Genomic DNA, 23,527 nt, shown 5'->3' on the forward strand with positions numbered 1-23,527 from the left:
ATCGATGTTAAAGTCGGGTGGAATTTCCGCGATTTCCAGCGGAAATCCGCCTACCGCACTTGTATTACCGATTTCCACATTCCGATGCGGAAATGCAATTTCCGATCGGAATTTCGGAAATTGCATTTCCGCGGAATACGAATGAGCATCTCTAGCGGTGAACCGCGAACTATATGTGAGTTTGACCCGTCCCCCCCATACTACATCATTAGGCTCAACTTTGACCCTCTACATCACAGTCAGCAGACACATGGTAGCCACCAGGCTACACTACCTCCTGGAGCACCCTCCCCCCATATAAGGCAGCTGCGTCAGCCATTTCCCTCACTCGGTGTGGCTGCAGTAATTAGAGAAGGGAGAGGTTGCTGCAGAGACATAGGGAAAGCTTAGTTGGGCCCGTGTTAGGCTTGTTAGCTTGCTCCTTGCTGATACTTATCGCTAAAAAGCACCCCTCAACAGCTCTTTTGAGAGCTAATGTTGTTCTTGTGATCTTTTTTTTTTTTTGTGTGTGTGTCCCACTGACAGTACAGCCCTGATGTCAGTTGCAGGCTCGCAGCTGACCCTTGCTAATTGCTATACTGTGTAAAGCCCAGCACATTCAGTGACTACCTTTTCACTGCACGTGTGTGGGACTGTTGCACATTTGTAATACCGCTCACTGCATACCTGTTCAGGGTACCTGTGTGTGTGACAGACAGCTGCACATTGTATTGATACCAGTCACTGCATACCTGTTCAGTGCACCTGCGTGACAGCATGCAGTGTTATATTATATACTAGTCACTGCATACCTGTTCACGGTACCTGTGTGTGTGACAGCTGCACATTGTATTGATGCCAGTCACTGCATACCTGTTCAGTGCACCTATGTGACCGCATGCAGTGTTATATTATATACCAGTCACTGTATACCTGTTCATGGTACCTGTGTGTGTGACAGCTGCACATTTGTAATACTAGTCACTGCATACCTGTTCACGGTACCCATGTGTGTGACAGCTGCACATTTGTAATACCACTCACTGCATACCTGTTCATGGTACCAGTGTGACAGCTGCACATTGTATTGATACCAGTCACTGCATACATGTTCAGTGCACCTGTGTGACAGCACACAGAGTTATATTATATACTACTCACTGCATACCTGTTCACGGTACCTGTGTGTGTGACAGCTGCACATTGTATTGATATCAGTCAATGCAAACCTGTTCAGTGCACCTACGTGACCGCACAAAGTGTTATATTATATACCCCTGCATACCTGTTCACTGTACCTGTGTGTGTGACAGCTGCACATTTGTAATATCAGTCACTGCATACCTGTTCACGGTACCTGTGTGTGTGTGTGATAACTGCACATTTGTAATACCAGTCACTGCATACCTGTTCACTGCACCTGTGTGACTGCACGCTGTTTTATATACCAGTCCGTGCATACCTGTTAACTGCACCTGTGTGACAGCTGCACCTTGTACTGTAATACCAGTGACTGCATACCTTTCACTGAACCTTTGTAACTGCACATTGTATTAGTCAAGTCAGTGCATACCTTTCACTTCATCCCACCAATATGGACAAAACAGGCAGAGGCAGACCCAGAGGAAGGCCACCCGGCAGGTCTGTTCGAGGTCATGCTGATGTAATTTTGTGCGGCCCTGGACCAAAGTATAGTGCTCAGAAGAAGGCACGTCCCATCAACTCCCAAGATTGTCAGGACGTAATTGACTATTTAACACAGAACACCTCATCTTCCGCAGCCACCAGCGCTACTACAAGCACCACATCTGCTACATTTGACACTTCGCAGGAGTTATTTGGTAGGTAATTAATGAATTAACTGATTCACAGCCATTATTGTTACATCAAGATGAAGGCGCTAGGCAAGTTACACCACCTCATATGTCTGAGTTAGGCGACACTATGGACGTAAGGTGTGAGGAGGAGGATGATGAAGTACCTGCTGTTGGTGCAGTTTTGGAGGTTTCTGATACAAGCAAAGTTGGGAGGATGATTATGATGGTGGTGATGATACTGCCATGAATGCCACGTGGGATCCTAATAGACGAGATGACCAAGGGGACAGTTCAGAGGGGGAGTCAAAGAGGATTAGGAGAAGACGAGTTCCTGAAAGAAGCAGGGGGAGCTTGTCATCAGAAACAGCTGGTGGCAGTGTCCAGCGCCATGTATCGCCACCTATGGACAGCCAGCCAACATGCCCTTCAACGTCAGCTGCTGACGCCACCAGTGCCATCACCCCAGGGCTCAGCGGTGTGGAAGTTTTTGTGTGTGTCTGCCATAGATGAGAGCAATGCCATCTGTTCTCTCTGCCACCAAAAATTGAGCCGTGGAAAGGCCAACACCCGCGTAGGGACAACTGCCTTACGAAGGCACGTGCAGAAAAGGCACAAACTGCAATGGGAAGACCACCTGAGAAAAAGCAGCACACAAAAGCAAAACCACCCTCCTTCTCCTCTTCCTCCTTCAGGTACATCATCTTCACCCGCTTTCTCCCTTGCACCTTCACAGCCACCCTCCTCCACTCCGCCTCTCACCTTGAGCGTTTCCTGCTCCCCTGCCCACAGCAGCAGCCAGGTGTCCATGAGGGAAATCTTTGAGTTAAAGAAGCCAATGTCTGCCAGTTACCCCCTTGCTCGGCGTCTGACAACTGGCTTGGCGGAACTGTTAGCTCGCCAGCTGTTACCATACCAGCTGGTGGACTCTGAGGCCTTCTGAAAATTTGTGGCCATTAGGACACCGTAGAGGAAGATACTAGATCGGTGGAGATTGACTGTGCTGGAGGCAGAGCTACAGCGCAAAGGTCTGCCTCTCTCGGGCAGCAAGATCCACAACCTGGAAAGTTGGGAATTTTGCAGCAGGATTTTTTTTGGGGGGGATAAATACCTCGTTCTGCTGTGGGGATGCGGCGAATCAGCTTTGAACTTAATGCTTAACATAACTGTGCAATAAAAATAGGTAATTTATTCAGTTTCAGACTCTCTTTAACCTTCCTGGTGGTAAGCCCGAGCTGAGCTGGGCCGATTTGAATAATTTTTTTTTGCTACACGCAGCTAGCACTTTGCTAGCTGTGTGTGCAATGCGATCGCCGCCGCTACCCGCCGATCCACCGCTATTCGTCGCGCCATGGCCGCCCCCAGACCCCGTGCGCTGCCTGACCAATCAGTGCCAGGCAGCGCTGTGGGGTGGATCGGAGTCCCCTTTGACGTCACGACATCGACGACGCCATGGCGACGGGGGAAGCCCTCCAGGAGATCCCGTTCTTTGAACGGGATCTCCTGATCTCCGATCGCCTCCGGCGATCGGAGGGGCTGGGGGGATGCCGCTGAGCAGGGGCTATCATGTAGCGAGACCTTGTCTCGCTACATGAAAAAGAACATTTTTAAAAAAAAGATTTGCTGCCCCCTGGCGGATTTTTAGCAAACCGCCAGGAGGGTTAAATTGAACCTTAATTCCTATTAGAGGTGTCTATAACAAGCACAATTGATCAAATAATGGTGGCTTTACAAAAAACCGAACACACTCCTCTGTTTCTATGTGATCCCAAAGATCTGAGTGACAAGAAGTCAACATCAAAGAAGAATTCTATCAAATGTCACTGGAATGGGCACTGAAGTGTAGTGATGATTGTAATCTGCTAATTACGATTACGTAAACTTACGCATACATTTTCGCAATTACGCATACACGTAATAACACATTTGTAGTTCAATTGACTTTGTGCAATCGTTCATAATTACGTATGAATTTACGTGTAATTTATGGGTAATTGCATGTCGACTTTGGCGGTGAATAGCACAGCCCCCATACTTGCTATTGCTACCAAAATTGATACATATGTTAAGGAGAATATTGGGTAGTGGGTACAAGTCAAAAAAAATAATTTTTCAAAAATTCCTTGTACTGTTTGAGAAAAGGGATTTTGAAAATGCAAATGTTTTTTAAATCTAGAAAAATGACTGTTTAAAAAACATTTTTTTTGTATTTTTAAAATCGATTTTCTCAAAAACTACAAGGTCTTTTTGAACAATTCTTTTTGTAGCTTGTACCCACTATTCTCCTTAACATATGTAGCGATTTTGGCAGCAGTGGCATGTACAGGGGCTTTTCTATTCACCGCCAAAGTCGGCATGAAATTACACGTAAATTATGCGTAAATTCATGCGTAATTACAAATGGGAACAATTAACTATGGAATTGCTTACACTATTCCCCTGAAATTTCACATAAAGATTACGATGCGTAATTGCGTATTACAATGCGAAATTACACATGTGCGTAAATTCTGCTCATCACTACTGGAGTGGAATTAAGCCTCGTGCACATAATTGGGAATAGTCTTCAATCTTTTATGGACCCTGGGGTGATTACTGGAATTATATATGAAATAGTGTGCTGCTGTATATAAATATCAAGAGGCACACTAGTTGTATTAATCTTGTTAACAGCTCCAGATTTTCCAGCGCGTTTATGATCACTTTTTTGTAGTGATGAGCACAAATTTTGCATAATCATAATTTTGCATTGTAATTCACAATTACCATGTAATATCGTAATGCAAATTTTTTGGAATAAGTCATCATTAATTTCATTTGTAAATTAAATCAGAAACCATCATTTCAAAACTGCACATAATTTTCACGTAATTTCCAAAATAATTTTTCAAAAAGACATTGTAGTTTTTGAGAAAATTGATTTAAAAAAATGCAAAGGAAAAATGGTTTTTAAATTTAGAAAAAATACAATTTAAAAAAAATTTCTTTGATTTTCGTTTTTTTCAAAAATTGCAATGTATTTTTTTTTTTTTTTTACTGCTTCACACTATTCCCCTCAATATTTGGTGACAATTGCTATTAACCTCCAAAGTCGGCACAAAATTACATGAATATTATGCAAAATTGTGAATGGATTACACTTAATTAATTGAATGTTCAAATTGTAATTATGTATAGCCTTAATTTCATATTTAGCAGATTACGATGATTATGTTTGTTATTGTTGTTACGCACACATGCTAGATGAGTCTTGGTCAAGGGAGCCGATAAAGACCCCCTCTGCCAATAATCAAGCCCGTGTAAATGACTCCAAGTGCTTCAGCCACCCATCAGTTTGGTAAATTTATTTGGTTAATTTCTGGCTGAGAACATTGTTCTCCTTCTTCACCCCGCCCACTACTCCAACAACACTCTGGTGGCCCTCACCCCACCACTAGCAATGTGTTTGTACAGCCTCAACTCTACATTGCTGCCCACATTGATGGCCAAAACTTCTTGAAAATTGGATTATGAACGATTTCACGTCCATTCGCAAACCTGCGAATGCGGCAAACCTGCCATTGACCTCAATAGACAGGTGAATACTAACACCTATAGGGACTAGTTCTGGCCCCAAAACTAATGTAAAAGTTTTTTAAAGGGTCCATGGAAAAATTTGAATGGAAAAAGATGTATTTTACGCAATGTCGTGTATTAAGTGTCTAAATCACTAAAGGGAAGAAATCACATTACATTTCTAAATTTGTTAAATAAAGTGCTTTAAAGGGACTCCGAGCTCAACATAAATAATAAAATAGTACTCACCTGGGGCTTTCTGCAGCCCAGTGTAGGTCGGGACGTCCCAAGCCGGCGTCCTGGCTCTTCTCCCATCAGCTCTTCAGAAATGGCTGGCGGGCGGCAGCCAGGCGACACTGGGACGAGTGTCTGGCTCCTCTTCCGTAAATGTCATTTGCCGACGTCACACGCCAGCCGCCTCGCGTCATCACGGCGGCCGGCGTGACTGTACGGCGCATGCGTGGTTTAAAAAAAGCTCTTTTTTCTGCAACTGCTGTAGCAGAGGCCAGAAGAATTTTGCATACACATTTACATTTAAAAAAAAAAAATTGTTGCAGCCGCTGTAGCAGATGCCATAAGGATTTGGCATATACATATACATTTTTAAAACATTTGTTTTCGTTGTATCCACTGTAGCAGAAGCCAGAATAATTTGGCATATATATTTACATTTTTGAAAAATAATTTTTGTTGTATCCACTAATGCAAGAGGCCAGGATAATTTGCAATACACATTTTTGAAAAAAAATATTTGTTGCAGCTGCTTTAGCAGAGGTCAGAAGTATTTGGCATAGACATTTTTGAAAAAAATAATATATTTGTTGCAGCCGCAGTAGCAGAAGACTTAAAATTGGGCATGCACATGTTTAAAAAAGTGTGTTTTGGTGCGCAAGATGTGGTAGAGGCTAGAAGAATTGGGCATGTACATGTTTGAAAAAGGTTGTTTTGTTGCAGCCACTATAACAGATGCCTTAAAAATTGGGCATGTACAGTACATGTTTGAAAAATTATGTTTTGGTGCACCCTATGTAGCAGTGGGCAAAAGAATTTGGCATGTACATGTTTGAAAAAAAATTGTTTTGGTGCAACCACTGTAGCAGAGTCCTTAAAAATTGGGCATGTACATGTTTGAAAAATGCTGTTTTGTTGCAGCCGCTGTAGCAGATGAATTAAAAATTCAGGATATTCTTGTATAAAATTTTGCTCAAAAACAGTACGGTTTGGACCCTAGTTTGTACATGGTGGTGGTGGAGAACGACAGCTGTGTGAGGAGTGATATTGAATTATAAGTCTTCAGGTATGCAGTAACCCTCTGAGATCCATGACTCATTTATTTTAATAATAAAGATCAGGTAATCAACACTTTGGTGACCTAGGTGATTTCTCTTGTTGTCACTGACAGTGCCTCCTGCTGCACTGAAACTCCTTTCTGACAGAACGCTTGAGACAGGGCAAGCTAGAAGCTTGATGGCAAATTGTGACAGCTCTGGCCACAGGTCAAGCCTGCACACCCAGTAGTCCAGGGGTTCATTGCTCCTCAAAGTGTCGATATCTGCAGATAACGCCAGGTATTCCACAACTTAATGGTTGAGGCATTCTCTGAGGGCAGATCCCAAAGGGTTCTGGTGATGCGTTGGACTAAAAAAACTTTGCATGTCCACAGATACTAACACACTGGCAAAGCAACCTGTCCTTGCAGGCATGGCTGTGGGAGGATTACTGGGAGAATTACTGGCACCTCTTTCCCTGTTATATTCTCTTCCTGTGACATCGCATTGTACAGCATATGTCGCAGGCTGATTTGCAAATGCTGCATCCTCTCTGACTTGTGGACAGCAGGACAGCATCAAAGACCCCATTTTCACAAGGTTTTAATGCAGAGGTAGCCATCTTCAGTTCTTCATCATTAAGGAAAACTTCATCCCCAAAAGGTGACAAGCCCCCTGGAAAGCCTGCTCCTGTTCCTGTTGCTCTTCCTCCTCCACAAAACCACCATCCTCCTCTGGCTCATCTTCAGACTCCTCTCTCTGCGTTTCAGGTGACAAGGCTCCCTCTTGTGATTCCGACTGAAAATCTTCCTCTTCCTGCTCCTGCTCATACTCATCTATGGCCTAATCAATCGCCCGTCACAGGGCACGCTCCAGGAAAAAAAGCATATGGTATTCGGTCACTGATGGTGCTTCTGACCAGGTTTATTATCTCTTCAAAAGGCCGCATGAGCCTGCAGGCATTGCGCATGAGCACCCAGTACCACGGGAGAAAAATCCCCAGATGCACAGAGCTTGTCCTAGCACCCGGATCATAGAGATACTCATTTATGGCATGTTGTTGTTGGAGCAGAATTCCAGCAAGTCTGACACAGCAGAATGAGAACAACATCAGAAATCCCATCATGCTTTGCACAGCATCAGGGGAAAAATACCCAGGTAGATTTATTTGATGGGGCGGAGTTTAGCTTCTGTGCAGCTAAAAATGAGGCTTGGGTAAGAAAAACAAATTTCCGATGCTGTGAAACTGTTTACCAGTTCAGGTTCCAGGGCTTAAAGAGACTCTATAACAAAATAATTTTCAGCCTTATTTCTTCTATCCTATAAGTTCCTATACCTGGTCTAATGTGATCTGTCTAACTGCAGCCTTTCTTAGTTTCACAGTAGCTGTATTATCTCTGTTATCCTATACAATAAACCCTAAGGGCTTGATTCACAAAGCGGTGCAAACTGTTTAGCACAGGTGTGCTAAACAGTTATCACGTGAAGTGCATTTCGCGGACTTTTGCGCGCGCAAAGTGCCATGATTCGCGTGATCGCGGACTTTTGCGTGCGCAATTTGCCGCGAAATTGCGCGCGCAAAAGTCCGCGATCGCGCGAATCGCGGCACTTTGTGCGCGCAAAAGTCCGCGAAATGCACTTCACGTGATAATTGTTTAGCACACCCGTGCTAAACAGTTTGCACCGCTTTGTGAATCAGGCCCTAAGTGTCGCTGCGTCCAGCAGCTGTCCCTGTGTCCCAGGTTTTTGTTACTGTGCATGTGCGCAGTAACTGACAGCCTGGGACCAGGGAGCGAGGCGAGCAAGCGAGGTGGGCGGGTGCGGTCAGGCGAGCGAACGAGGTGGGCAGGCGCGGGCGCGCATGGCCGGGCGTGCGCTCGGGACGCGGCTGTTGCGTGCGCGCCGTGCGCGCGCATGCGCACTGGCGGCGGCCAGAAAAGACCTGGGTCTACTAGTATAATCTAATTTTCTTTCCTCTGACGGCTTTGTCGGGCTCAGGCACTCAGGCTGGAATGTGCAGCTCTGCTTGTGATTGGATAGAAGCTATACACACTCTCTCCAGGCCCCCTGCAGCCTCTGTGTGAGTCACAGACTGAGCTCCTCTCAGCCTATCACATGCCATGTCTTTTGTTTTTAAACACTGCCTAAAACTGGCAATTACAAGCCAGGATTGCAGCAGGGAGAGGCAGAAACAGCACAGAGGGGCCCAGGAGAACAAAATGAACAGAATGGTATGCTTTTGATTGTAAGAATTTTAGAGTACAGATTCTCTTTAAGCTAGTGACCAGGCCATTTTATGCCCCCCCCCCCCCTTTTCTCCCCACCAACAGAGCTCTCTGTTGGTGGGGTCTGATCGCTGCTAAAGTGTTTTGTTTTTTTTTTATAAATATTTTTTTTTATTAAATAGTATTTTTTATGATTTTTCCTCTGGTTCCTCCCTCCTTCCCCCCACCAGCCGCTCATAGCGATCGGCTGTCATAGGCTTCAGCCTATGACAGCGGATCATTCCTGTCTCCCCAGGGGGACAGCCGTGTCACATGGCTGTCCTCAGTACAAAGCTGCCATAGATTGCAGCGCTGTACTAATGAAATAGATGGTGGTTTCACTAGCGGTGATTGTGGAGATGTATGCGCATTGGCGCGTGCAATCTCCTGCAAAACCCAGCCTCAAGTCTTGATGCCAATCGGCATTAGGCAGTCCTGGGGCTGCCGCTGCGGTCACGCCTGTTGGCGTGACGCGGCCGTTAAGTAGTTAAAGAAACGCCAAGCCTTTTCAGTGCTGCTGAGTAGATTTTTAGTCTGGAGGTTCACTTTAACTACCTCCCTTCCCCAACACAATTAACACTTAATCTTTAGCAGCCACATATAGTAAAACTATATGTGCGCTGCAGGGCCAATTTTTTTTCTGCCGATAGGGAAGTGTGCCTTCCCCAGCCTGGCAGGCTGTGCAGAGCGGCACAGAGAGCTGTTATAGTTACCTGTCCGGATGGCTGGTTCGGCTTTTCTTCTCCTCCACCTGTGGCGCTGCACTCCCGACATCCTCTTCTGAGTCCCAATCTTATTTTATGACATGTGATCAGAACCCAGAGAATAGTGTCAGCACTGTAGCGCCACCTGGTGGTGGAAGAGATGTGATGAAAGAGTTTCTTCTCCCACTCCTCCTTCCCTACTGAGTGGCGATGCAATGCCGATTAGAGAAGATGAAAGGAGTGCCGATCCTGTGTCCAGGCGGTTAACTATAACAGCTCCCTGCCACCCACTTTGCATAGCTGCATTAAGCAGCACAGCAGGATCTGCTGGTTGAGGGTGCCCTGCCCTGAGTTATCTCAAACCAGATAATGTGGGCAGACTGTTAAAAGGTTAAAAACACCTCCCCATGCCTAATTTTAACCATATCCCCATGCCTAACCCCTAAAAACACATACACACCTAATCCTTCAACCCCTATGCCTAACCTTAACCACCCCCCCATGCCTAACCCTTAACCTCCCTCAGGCTACACTCGGGCTAGCTGCCGGGAGCTCAATGCAGAGTATAGCGTATATTTTTACCCACCTTTCGGGGGATCCAGACGTCGGTAGCCATTCTCCTTCCTGTCCTCCGAGACTCTGAATCACTCTGGAGAGATCGCCATCAGTGATCTCACTACAGGGTTACAGCGCCACCCGGAGGATGGAGGGAAAATTGCAGCACTGGAGCCCGGGGAGGTGAGTAAGTGCAGGGGCTGCTGCAGGCATTCTGGTCTGAAGCGAGCTGAAAAGACCCTTAACCCTCCTGGCGGTAACCTCGACCTACACTCGGGGTAGCCGCCGCAGAGGATTACATGGTCCCGGGAGGAATTTTTTAAATAAAACTTGTTATAAACCTTGTAGCTAGCACTAGGCTAGCTACCTGTGTCCCCCAAGTCCCTCCGCTCTGCTCCGATCCCCCCGATCGCCACCATTATATGTACCACCCCTGGATCCCGCAATAGTGCAGCCTCTCCAATCACCTCCAGGCTTCACTATGGGGAGGATCGGAGCTGCGCATGACGTCATGACGTCGATTACATCATACGACATGTCCGATCGTGGCCATAGCGACGACTGAAGCAGGGGAGGCTGCGGCTCTCGCGGGATCGCGGCTGGGTAAATATAAGCAGCGGCGATCGGGAGGATCAGATAGGTGCGGGGGGGGGGGGCTTGGGGGACACAGGTAGCTAGCCTAGCGCTAGCTACAAGTATTACAACCAGTTTTATTCAAAAAATCCCTCCCGCAGACGCAGCCACCGAAACTGCGTACCGCCAGAGAGGTTAATTACAGAAATAATCATACCGTCAGGGAGGTTAAAAACACCCTCTCACAGCTAACTTTAACCACCCCCCACACCTAATACTTAACCCCCCACCTAATACTTAATCTATCCTGCTTAATACTTAACTTTCCACGCCTAATCTTAACTGACCCCTGCTGCTAATCCACCACTATTACGATAAACTTAAAGTGCCGTCATAAGCTCCATTATAAATGTTGGTGCTCAAATCTCACGGTATAGCCGCAATTTATAATGAAGCTTATGGTGGTGCCTACATTTCTGTCAATAGTGGGTGCCCAAATTTCCTGCTTCATGTTGGCTTAGAGATGTGGTGATTCAGTAATCACTGTTACTTGTGAGTTGTCAATGAATCTCCCATATGTAAACACAAATAGAAACCACCTTCTGCTCCTCTGATCAATATTGTTCCGCACGTTGGTAATGCTGCACATCTACTGAAATGTACATATCACGGGACTCTGGACCTGTGTTGTAAATGATGGAAGTTTACCTGCCTGGAGCTATGAACTCTGTGTTATTAGCCTTCCTGTAAACTCATATCCTGATCTCATGTCCTATAAAAACAGAGAACACTCAATAATAAGACATGTACCCCTTCTGCCGCTGGAAGAGCACTTGTGGTGGATCATACTCTACACAACAGTTTTACAATTACATTTGGCTTATTTTGGGCATTACACAGTTTTGTAGGATAGATGACAGCGGAGGGGGGATTAGTATACACATAGGAATGGCAAGTTTCAGAATAGTAATAGCAGAAATGAGTATTTAAATACAGTGCTTTGAACAAGATAGTGAGCTCTTTTGACTACAGTGAGTGACATGACTATGTACTCTCTACAGTGTCAAATACATGTCAGTGCTGAGCGCTATATACATAAATAAAGAGATAAGATTGTGTGAGCGGCGACCGCCACTAAAGGAAAGAATCACAGACTCACCCATTATCAGTGGATCGTCTCTTGCTGTCTGGAGAGCCTGCGGGGCTCTGATTACCTGGATGGAGGGAGTGTTGCTCTCTTGTTGAAAGGCTGAAAAACCTGCGACTGCCGGCTCCAGTTCTACAGAGAGATTAATGGTAGGGATTAGAGTGTGAGCTCCTCTGGGGACAGTCAGTGACATGACTATGTACTCTGTAATGTGCTGCAGGAGATATCAGTGCTATATAAATACATAATAATAATATGGTAGGACATTACACTATGACTATGGTAGGATTAGAGTGTGAGCTCCTCTGAGGACAGTCAGTGACATGACTATGTACTCTGTAATGTGCTGCAGAAGATGTCAGTGCTATATAAATACATAATAATAATATGGTAGGACATTACACTATGACTATGGTAGGATTAGAGTGTGAGCTCCTCTGAGGACAGTCAGTGACATGACTATGTACTCTGTAATGTGCTGCAGATGATGTCAGTGCTATATAAATACATAATAATAATATGGTAGGACATTAGACTATGACTATGGTAGGATTAGACTGTGAGCTCCTCTGAGGACAGTCAGTGACATGACTATGCACTCTGTACAGTGCTGCAGAAGATGTCAGTGCTATATAAATACATAATAATAATAATATGGTAGGACATTAGACTATGATTATGGTAGGATTAGAGTGTGAGCTCCTCTGAGGACAGTCAGTGACATGATTATGTGCTCTGTAATGTGCTGCAGGAGATGTCACTGCTATATAAATACATAATAATAATATGGTAGGACATTAGACTATGACTATGGCAGGGATTAGAGTGTGAGCTCCTCTGAGGACAGTCAGTGATATGACTATGTACTCTGTAATGTGCTGCAGAAGATGTCAGTGCTATATAAATACATAATAATAATATGGTAGGACATTAGACTATGACTATGGTAGGATTAGATTGTGAGCTCCTCTGAGGCCAGTCAGTGACATGACTATGTACTCTGTAATGTGCTGCAGAAGATGTCAGTGCTATATAAATACATAATAATAATATGGTAGGACATTAGACTATGACTATGTTAGGATTAGAGTGTGAGCTCCTCTGAGGACAGTCAGTGACATGACTATGTACTCTGTAATGTGCTGCAGAAGATGTCAGTGCTATATAAATACATAATAATAATATGGTAGGACATTAGACTATAAACTATGTTAGGATTAGAGTGTGAGCTCCTCTGAGGACAGTCAGTGACATGACTATGTACTCTGTAATGTGCTGCAGAAGATGTCAGTGCTATATAAATACATACTAATAATATGGTAGGACATTAGACTATGACAATGGTAGGATTAGATTGTGAGCTCCTCTGAGGACAGTCAGTGACGTGACTATGTACTGTGTAAAGTGCTGCAGGAGATGTCACTGCTATATAAATACATAATAATATGATAGGACATTAGACTATAACTATGGTAGGATTAGAGTGTGAGCTCCTCTGAGGACATTCAGTGACATGACTATGTACTCTGTACAGTGCTGCAGAAGATGTCAGTGCTATATAAATACATAATAATAATAATATGATAGGTACCCTAGACTATGACAACAGCAGAAATTAGATCATTAGTTCCTCTGAGGACAGTCAGTGACATGATGTACTCTGTAATACACTGCAGAAGATGTAATGCTATGTAAATGCATAGTAATACTAAGGACTATATTGTGAACTCCTAAAGGACAGACTCACTGACTCACCCAGTGTCTGTGGATATCTTCTTGCTGGATAGAAAGGGTCGGGCTTTCTGATTGGCTTGCTGGAGGGCTTGTGGTTATCTATTTCGAATGATGGAGAACCCTCAGCTTCTGGCTTCAGTTCTACAGAGAGATCAGAGGTAGGATTAGATTATGAGCTCCTCAGAGGATAGTCAGTGACATGATTATGTACCCTGTACAGTGTTGCAGGAGATGTCAGAGCTATATAAATACATAATAATAATATGGTAGGACATTAGACTATGACTATGGTAGGATTAGTGTGAGCTCCTCTGAGGACAGTCAGTGACATGACTATGTACTCTGTAATGTGCTGCAGAAGATGCCAGTACTATATAAATACATAATAATAATATGGTAGGACATTAGACTATGACTATGGTAGGATTAGAGTGTGAGCTCCTCTGAGGACAGTCAGTGACATGACTATGTACTCTGTACAGTGCTGCAGGAGATGTCAGAGCTATATAAATACATAATAATAATATGGTAGGACATTAGACTATGACTATGGTAGGATTAGTGTGAGCTCCTCTGAGGACAGTCAGTGACATGACTATGTACTCTGTAATGTGCTGCAGAAGATGCCAGTGCTATATAAATACATAATAATAATATGGTAGGACATTAGACTATGACTATGGTAGGATTAGAGTGTGAGCTCCTCTGAGGACAGTCAGTGACATGGCTATGTACTCTGTAATGTGCTGCAGGAGATGTCAGTGCTATATAAATACATAATAATAATAATATGGTAGGACACTAGACTATGACTATGGTAGGATTAGAGTGTGAGCTCCTCTGGGGACAGTCAGTGACTAGAGTTGGGCCGAACGGTTCGCCGGCGAACGTGGTTCGCGCGAACGTAGGTGGTTCGCGTGCGGGTACCGCACGCGAACCTTTTGCGGAAGAAGTTCGGTTCGCCCCATAATGCACTGAGGGTCAACTTTGACCCTCTACATCACAGTCAGCAGACCCAGTGTAGCCAATTAGGCTACACTAGCCCCTGGAGCCCCACCCCCCCTTATATAAGGCAGGCAGCGGCGGCCATTACGGCCACTCGTGTGCCTGCATTAGTGAGAGTAGGGCGAGCTGCTGCAGTCTCTCATATAGGGAAAGATTAGTTAGGCTTAACTTCTTCCTGGCTGCATACCTGTTCTGTTCAGTGAGCCCTCAGCCCACTGCATACCTGTACTGTGATCCTGCCACTGCATACCTGTTCAGTGATCCTGCCACTGCATACCTGTTCAGTGATCCTGCCACTGCATACCTGTTCTGTTCAGTGAGCCCTCAGCCCACTGCATACCTGTACTGTGATCCTGCCACTCCATACCTGTTCAGTGATCCTGCCACTGCATACCTGTTCTGTTCAGTGAGCCCTCAGCCCACTGCATACCTGTACTGTGATCCTGCCACTCCATACCTGTTCAGTGATCCTGCCACTGCATACCTGTTCAGTGATCCTGCCACTGCATACCTGTTCTGTTCAGTGAGCCCTCAGCCCACTGCATACCTGTACTGTGATCCTGCCACTCCATACCTGTTCAGTGATCCTGCCACTGCATACCTGTTCTGTTCAGTGAGCCCTCAGCCCACTGCATACCTGTACTGTGATCCTGCCACTCCATACCTGTTCAGTGATCCTGCCACTGCATACCTGTTCAGTGATCCTGCCACTGCATACCTGTTCTGTGAACCCGCCACTGTATACCTGTTCTGTTCAGTGGACCCGCCACTGTATACCTGTTCTGTGAACCCGCCACTGTATACCTGTTCTGTTCAGTGGACCCGCCACTGTATACCTGTTCTGTGAACCCGCCACTGTATACCTGTTCTGTTCAGTGGACCCGCCACTGTATACCTGTTCTGTTCAGTGGACCCGCCACTGTATACCTGTTCTGTTCAGTGGACCCGCCACTGTATACCTGTTCTGTTCAGTGGACCCGCCACTGTATACCTGTTCTGTGAACCCGCCACTGTATACCTGTTCTGTTCAGTGGACCCGCCACTGTATACCTGTTCTGTTCAGTGGACCCGCCACTGTATACCTGTTCTGTTCAGTGGACCCGCCACTGTATACCTGTTCAGTGAACCCGCCACTGCATACCTGTTGTGTTCAGTGAACCTGCCACTGCATACCTGTTGTGTTCAGTGAACCTGCCACTGCATACCTGTTCTGTGAACCCGCCACTGTATACCTGTTCTGTTCAGTGGACCCGCCACTGTATACCTGTTCAGTGAACCCGCCACTGTATACCTGTTCTGTTCAGTGGACCCGCCACTGTATACCTGTTTAGTGAACACGCCACTGCATACCTATTGTGTTCAGTGATCCTGCCACTGCATACCTGTTCTGTGAACCCGCCACTGTATACCTGTTCTGTTCAGTGGACCCGCCACTGTATACCTGTTCTGTGACCCCGCCACTGTATACCTGTTCTGTTCAGTGGACCCGCCACTGTATACCTGTTCTGTTCAGTGGACCCGCCACTGTATACCTGTTCTGTTCAGTGGACCCGCCACTGTATACCTGTTCAGTGAACCCGCCACTGCATACCTGTTGTGTTCAGTGAACCTGCCACTGCATACCTGTTGTGTTCAGTGAACCTGCCACTGCATACCTGTTCTGTGAACCCGCCACTGTATACCTGTTCTGTTCAGTGGACCCGCCACTGTATACCTGTTCAGTGAACCCGCCACTGTATACCTGTTCTGTTCAGTGGACCCGCCACTGTATACCTGTTTAGTGAACACGCCACTGCATACCTATTGTGTTCAGTGATCCTGCCACTGCATACCTGTTCTGTGAACCCGCCACTGTATACCTGTTCTGTTCAGTGGACCCGCCACTGTATACCTGTTCTGTGAACCCGCCACTGTATACCTGTTCTGTTCAGTGGACCCGCCACTGTATACCTGTTCTGTTCAGTGGACCCGCCACTGTATACCTGTTCTGTTCAGTGGACCCGCCACTGTATACCTGTTCTGTTCAGTGGACCCGCCACTGTATACCTGTTCTGTTCAGTGGACCCGCCACTGTATACCTGTTTAGTGAACACGCCACTGCATACCTATTGTGTTCAGTGATCCTGCCACTGCATACCTGTTCTGTGAACCCGCCACTGTATACCTGTTCTGTTCAGTGGACCCGCCACTGTATACCTGTTCTGTGAACCCGCCACTGTATACCTGTTCTGTTCAGTGGACCCGCCACTGTATACCTGTTCTGTTCAGTGGACCCGCCACTGTATACCTGTTCTGTTCAGTGGACCCGCCACTGTATACCTGTTCTGTTCAGTGGACCCGCCACTGTATACCTGTTCTGTGAACCCGCCACTGTATACCTGTTCTGTTCAGTGGACCCGCCACTGTATACCTGTTTAGTGAACACGCCACTGCATACCTATTGTGTTCAGTGATCCTGCCACTGCATACCTGTTCTGTGAACCCGCCACTGTATACCTGTTCTGTTCAGTGAACCCACCGCATCAGTGCGCATACCTGTGCAGTTAAGTGAACCCACCTACCTACGTGAGTGCACGCAGTGTGATATACCACTCCGTGCATACCCAATATGGACAAAACAGGTAGAGGAAGAGGAAGAGGTAGTGGCAGAGGCAGAGGAAGGCCACCCGGCAGGTCTGCGCGAGGTCGTGTAAATGTAATTTCGTGTGGACCTGGCCCACAGTACAGTGCTCGGAAGAAGGCACGTCCCATCACCTCCCAAGATTGTCAGGACGTGGTTGAGTATTTAGCGACACAGAACACCTCATCTTGCTCAGCCACCAGCGCTACTACTAGCACCACTTCCGCTGCATTTGACACTTCGCAAGAATTATTTAGTGTTGAAATCACTGATGCACAGCCATTGTTGTTACAGCCAGATGAATTTTCACCAGCTAATATGTCTGAGTTACGCGGCAACACTATGGATGTAACGTGTCAGGAGGATGAAGGACCTACTGATGGTGCAAGTTTGGATTTGTCTGAGGCAAGCGAAGCTGGGCAGGATGACTACGATGATGACGGTAATAGGGATCCTCTGTATGTTCCCAATAGAGGAGATGAAGAGGGGGACAGTTCAGAGGGGGAGTCAGAGAGTAGTAGGAGGAGAGAAGTTGCTGAAAGAAGCTGGGGCAGCTCTTCGTCAGAAACAGCTGGTGGCAGAGTCCGGCACCATGTATCGCCACCTATGTACAGCCAGCCAACTTGCCCTTCAGCATCAGCTGCTGAGGTCCCCATAGTGCCCACATCCCAGGGTGGCTCAGCGGTGTGGAAATTTTTTAATGTGTGTGCCTCAGATCGGACCAAAGCCATCTGTTCGCTCTGCCAACAAAAATTGAGCCGTGGAAAGGCCAACACTCACGTAGGGACAAGTGCCTTACGAAGGCACCTGGAGAAAAGGCACAAACAGCAATGGGATGGCCACCTGAGCAAAAGCAGCAGCAGCACACAAAAGAAAAGTCACCCTCCTTCTCCTCTTCCTCCTTCAGGTGCATCATCTGCTTCTGCCGCTTTCTCCCTTGCACCTTCACAGGCACCCTCCTCCACTCCGCCTCTGCCCTTGAGCGGTTCCTGCTCCTCTGCCCACAGCAGCAGTCAGGTGTCCGTGAAGGAAATGTTTGAGCGGAAGAAGCCACTTTTGGCCAGTCACCCCCTTGCCCGGCGTCTGACAGCTGGCGTGGCGGAACTGTTAGCTCACCAGCTGTTACCATACCGGCTGGTGGACTCTGAGGCCTTCCGTAAATTTGTGGCCATCGGAACACCGCAGTGGAAGATGCCAGGCCGCACTTATTTTTCGAGAAAGGCCATACCCCAACTGCACCGTGAAGTTGAGAGGCAAGTGGTGTCATCTCTTGCGAAGAGCGTTGGGTCAAGGGTACACCTGACCACGGATGGCTGGTCTGCCAAGCACGGGCAGGGCCGCTACATTACCTACACAGCCCATTGGGTGAACCTGGTGGTGAACGATGGCAAGCAGAAAGCGGCGGACCAAATTGTGACACCTCCACGGCTTGCAGGCAGGCCTCCTGCCACCTCCTCTCCTCCTGCTACATGCTCTTCGCTGTCCTCCTCCTCCTCCTTGGCTGAGTGGCAGTTCTCCTCTCCAGCTACACAGCCCCAGCTCCGCAGGGCCTATGCTGCATGCCAGGTACGACGGTGTCACGCCATCTTAGACATGGCTTGTCTCAAAGCGGAGAGTCACACTGGAGCAGCTCTCCTGGCTGCTCTTAAGAAACAGGTGGATGAGTGGCTGACCCCGCACCACCTGGAGATAGGCAACGTGGTGTGCGACAACGGCAGCAATCTGCTTGCCGCTTTGCATATGGGGAAGATGACACACATACCCTGCATGGCACATGTCATGAATCTAGTGGTTCAAAGATTTGTGGCAAAGTACCCTGGCTTAGCGGATGTCCTGAAGCAGGCCAGGAAGTTCTGTGGGCATTTGAGGCGGTCTTACACAGCCATGGCACGATTTGCAGAAATTCAGCGTAAAAACAACATGCCGGTGAGACGCCTCATTTGCGATAGCCCCACTCGCTGGAACTCGACCCTGCTCATGTTCTCCCGCCTGCTAGAACAGAAGAAAGCCGTCACCCAGTACCTCTACAACTGGAGTAGAACGAAACAGTCTGGGAAGATGGGGATGTTCTGGCCCGACAACTGGACACTGATGAAAAATGCATGCAGGCTCATGCGGCCGTTTGAGGAGGTGACCAACCTGGTGAGCCGCAGCGAGGGCACCATCAGCGACTTAATTCCCAACGCGTACTTCTTGGAGCGTGCTGTGCGTAGAGTGGCGGATGAAGCTGCGAATGAGCGTGACCAGGAACCGTTACGGCAGGAACAGGCATGGGACCAATTTTCATCAGACCCAGCTGTTTCCTCAACACCTGCGGCAGCACAGAGGGGGGAGGAGGAGGAAGAAGAGAGGTCGTGTGCAGAAGACGAGTCAGACTCAGCGGATGATGAGCAAGGTGTTTCTTTGGGGGAGGAGGAGGAGGAGGGGACAGCGGCAGGAGAACAACCGCAGCAGGCGTCGCAGGGGGCTTGTGCTGCTCAACCTTCCCGTGGTATTGTTCGCGGCTGGGGGGAGGAGGTTGACTTACCTGACGTCACTGAGGAAGAGCAAGAGGAGATGGAGGGTACTGGATCCGACTTTGTGCAGATGTCGTCTTTTATGCTGTCCTGCCTGTTGAGGGACCCCCGTATAAAAAACCTCAAGGGGAATGAGCTGTACTGGGTGGCCACACTACTAGACCCTCGGTACAGGCACAAAGTGGCGGACCTGTTACCAACTCACCGGAAGGTGGAAAGGATGCAGCACATGCAGAACCAGCTGTCAACTATGCTTTACAATGCCTTTAAGGGTGATGTGACGGCACAACGCCAGCAAGGTACCACTGCCACTAATCCTCCTCCCGTGTCCACGCAGTCAAAGACAGGACGCTCCAGCGATCTCATGGTGATGTCGGACATGCGGACGTTCTTTAGTCCAACGCCTCGCCGTAGCCCTTCCGGATCCACCCTCCACCAACGCCTCGACCGGCAGGTAGCCGGCTACCTGGCCTTAAGTGTGGATGTAGACACTGCTGTGAACAGCGATGAGGAACCCTTGAACTACTGGGTGCGCAGGCTTGACCTGTGGCCAGAGCTGTCCCAATTTGCCATCCAACTTCTCTCCTGCCCTGCCGCAAGCGTCCTCTCAGAAAGGACCTTCAGCGCAGCTGGAGGCATTGTCACAGAGAAGAGAAGTCGCCTAAGTCACAAAAGTGTTAAGTACCTCACCTTTATCAAAATGAATGAGGCATGGATCCCGGAGGGCTGCTGCCCGCCCCAAGACTAAGTCAGTCCCCGCACACACAGCATCTCTGCCTGCACGCCGTGTGACTGGCTGCCTGGCCTGCCCCAAAAAGACTAAGTCTCTCCCAGTCCCTCCACACAGCATGTCTGCCTGCAGGCCGCTTCACTACCTTCTCCGCCACCACCAACAGGGTCCGGGACTCCAGGCGGATTGCTGAATTTTTTAGGCCGCTGCTAGCAGCGGCCGCTGTAATAATTTTTATGGTGCGTGTACATGACTGCCTAATTTTTCTGGCTGCACTGAGGGCAGCTGCAACAACAAAAGAAAAGGCATGTACATGCACCCATTCCCCTTCGTGATCATTACCTTGCCGTGGTGAAGGGGCTTGCGTATCACAATGAAGCAATGACCGGCGCCTAGATGAGTGTCTCGGGGGGCACACAAAAGATAATAAGGTCGTTGCTTCATTGTGGTCAGACCAAATTTGATCAGCTGGACAGTCACTGGTCTGTCATTCAGCTACATCAGCCAGGCCGACCATATGGGCTGTAAAGCCACCAAAACCTGCACTCTCGCCATGGTGCGCACCAGTCCAGCACGGCCGTCACTAGTACAAACAGCTGTTTGCGGTGCGTTACACGGTGAGTTTGGTGTGTCAGTGTGAAGCAGTACCTTAATTACACTACCTGATTGATGTATACACATGCAAGATGTTTGAAAGCACTTTAGGCCTGTCATTTAGCATTCAATGTGATTTCTGCCCTTAAAACGCTGCTTTGCGTCAAATCCAGATTTTTCCCGGGGACTTTTGGCGTGTATCCCACTCCGCCATGCCCCCCTCCAGGTGTTAGACCCCTTGAAACATCTTTTCCATCACTTTTGTGGCCAGCATAATTATTTTTTTTTTTCAAAGTTCGCATCCCCATTGAAGTCTATTGCGGTTCGCGAACTTTAACGCGAACCGAATGTTCCGCGAAAGTTCGCGAACCCGGTTCGCGAACCTAAAATCGGAGGTTCGGCCCAACTCTATCAGTGACATGACTATGTACTCTGTAATGTGCTGCAGGAGATGTCAGTGCTATATAAATACATAATAACTAGCTGACCCGCGGCGTAGCATACACCGCATAAGGGGGTAGAGGGCAGGAAGGGGGTATTGGGCACAGCGGCGGGGAGGGGGGTCCGACCCCCCCTCACCTGGGTCCCCCATGTGCGCTCCCCCTCCAGCTTAAGCTCAGCAGGACCCCCCCTCCCTCACTTAGGTCTCCCATGTGCACTCCCCCTCTAGCTTAAGCTCAGCAGGACCCCCCTCCATCACCTGGGTCCCCCATGTGCGCTCCCCCTCCTGCTTAAGCTCAGCAGCAGCCGTCGCTATTAGTAAGAGGCAGCGGGCGGGGATGACTCACCTCTTCCGCGTTCCAGCGTGCGTTCCACTGTCGTCACTTCCTGCAATGCTGCCCACTGTATTGGTGTAATTTGCCTTCTTAAAACAGAAGGAAATCCGCAATAATTCAGCTATAAGTGAACATTTGTGGTTACCCACAATGCACTGCTACTAAATAAGCAAATTATCCCTTTACACCCTTGGTAAGCCATGCAAGCATCCAGAACTGCTGGTGCACAGCAAGCATATAGCTTTAAATTTTAAACAGTCATATCAACCCCACATGTATACAGCCTGTTTCAGACTTTTGGTCCTCATCAGTACTTGGCAGGGATTGATATGGCAGTATGAGATAGGGCTTGGACCAGTACATCAGAGTAACCAAGCAGCTTAGGGTGACCCAAACCACTCGGAATGTATAGGGGGATAAAAGGGACCGAAAATACCTCCTACTAAAAAAAAAAAACCAAAGCTTGGTGTAATTTGCCTTCTTAAAACAGAAGGAAATCTGCAATAATTCAGCTATAAGTGAACATTTGCAGCTACCCACAATGCACTGCTACTAAATATGCAAATTATCTCTTTTCACCCTTGGTAAGCCAAGCAAGCATCCAGAACTGCCGATGTATAGCAAGCATATAGCTTTAAATTTTACACAGTCATATCAAGCCCATATGTAAACAGCCTGTTTCAGACTTTTGGCCCTCATCAGTACTTGTTAAAAATTGATATGGCAGTATGAGATAGGGCTTGGACCAGTACAACAGAGTAACCAAGCAGCTCAGGGTGACCCAAACCTCTCGCACTGTATAGGGGGATAAAAGGGACCAAAAAGACCTCCTACTAAAAAAAACAAAAAACAAAACAAAGCTTGGTGTAATTTGCCTTCTTAAAACAGAAGGAAATCTGCAATAATTCAGCTATAAGTGAACATTTGCGGTTACCCACAATGCACTGCTACTAAATATGCAAATTATCGCTTTTCACACTTGGTAAGTCAAGCAAGCATCAAGAACCGCTGGTGTATTAGGGTTGTCCGGATCATGAAAAATTCAGATCTTTGATCCGAATCCTTTTTTTGAGTCGAATCATCCGGATCATCACAGTGAACGATTCGGATCACAGTGGAAGAAACAGGAAGTGCATCAAAGAGTTAGGGATGGAGTGAGAGAAGCAACTCCTCCCAGCTGAGCTCACTGAGGGATCAGGTTACAGGCACCACAGGCAGCAGCTCTTGGTTACAAAGTTAACTCCTTGTCTCACATGCCAAATATCATTGCTGGCAATGTGTACTACTACTCACACACCAAATATCACTGCTGGCAATGTGTACTACAACTCACACACCAAATATCACTGCTGGCAATGTGTACTACTACTCACACACCAAATATCACTGCTGGCAATGTGTACTACAACTCACACACCAAATATCACTGCTGGCAATGTGTACTACTACTCACACACCAAATGTCACTGCTGGCAATGTGTACTTCTATTCACACACCAAATATCACTGCTGGCAATGTGTACTACTACTCACACACCAAATATCACTGTTGGCAATGTGTACTGCTACTCACACACCAAATATCACTGCTGGCAATGTGTACTACAACTCACACACCAAATATCACTGCTGGCAATGTGTACTACTACTCACACACCAAATATCACTGCTGGCAATGTGTACTACAACTCAC

The 23,527-nt window shown here is 47.2% G+C and overlaps 1 protein-coding gene across 4 annotated transcripts in view; it reads right to left on the reverse strand.

Annotated features, from left to right (window-relative positions):
- Nucleotides 1-23,527, reverse strand: part of LOC137544954 (uncharacterized) — a 254,449-nt gene that overhangs the window by 91,327 nt on the left and 139,595 nt on the right. For all 4 annotated transcript variants that reach the window (XR_011025953.1, XR_011025952.1, XR_011025951.1 and 1 more), the window contains exons 3-4: nt 13,615-13,734; nt 11,872-11,991 (exon numbers count right to left, since the gene is read on the reverse strand). Coding sequence is in view for 1 of the 4 variants with exons in the window: in XM_068266061.1 (XP_068122162.1) it covers nt 11,872-11,991; nt 13,615-13,734 (240 nt within the window). In the remaining 3 variants the exon portion in view is untranslated. The remainder of the gene's footprint in view (nt 1-11,871; nt 11,992-13,614; nt 13,735-23,527) is intronic.

The sequence above is a fragment of the Hyperolius riggenbachi genome, chromosome 1 (genome assembly GCF_040937935.1).
Source record: "Hyperolius riggenbachi isolate aHypRig1 chromosome 1, aHypRig1.pri, whole genome shotgun sequence".
Taxonomy (NCBI): Eukaryota; Metazoa; Chordata; class Amphibia; order Anura; family Hyperoliidae; genus Hyperolius; species Hyperolius riggenbachi.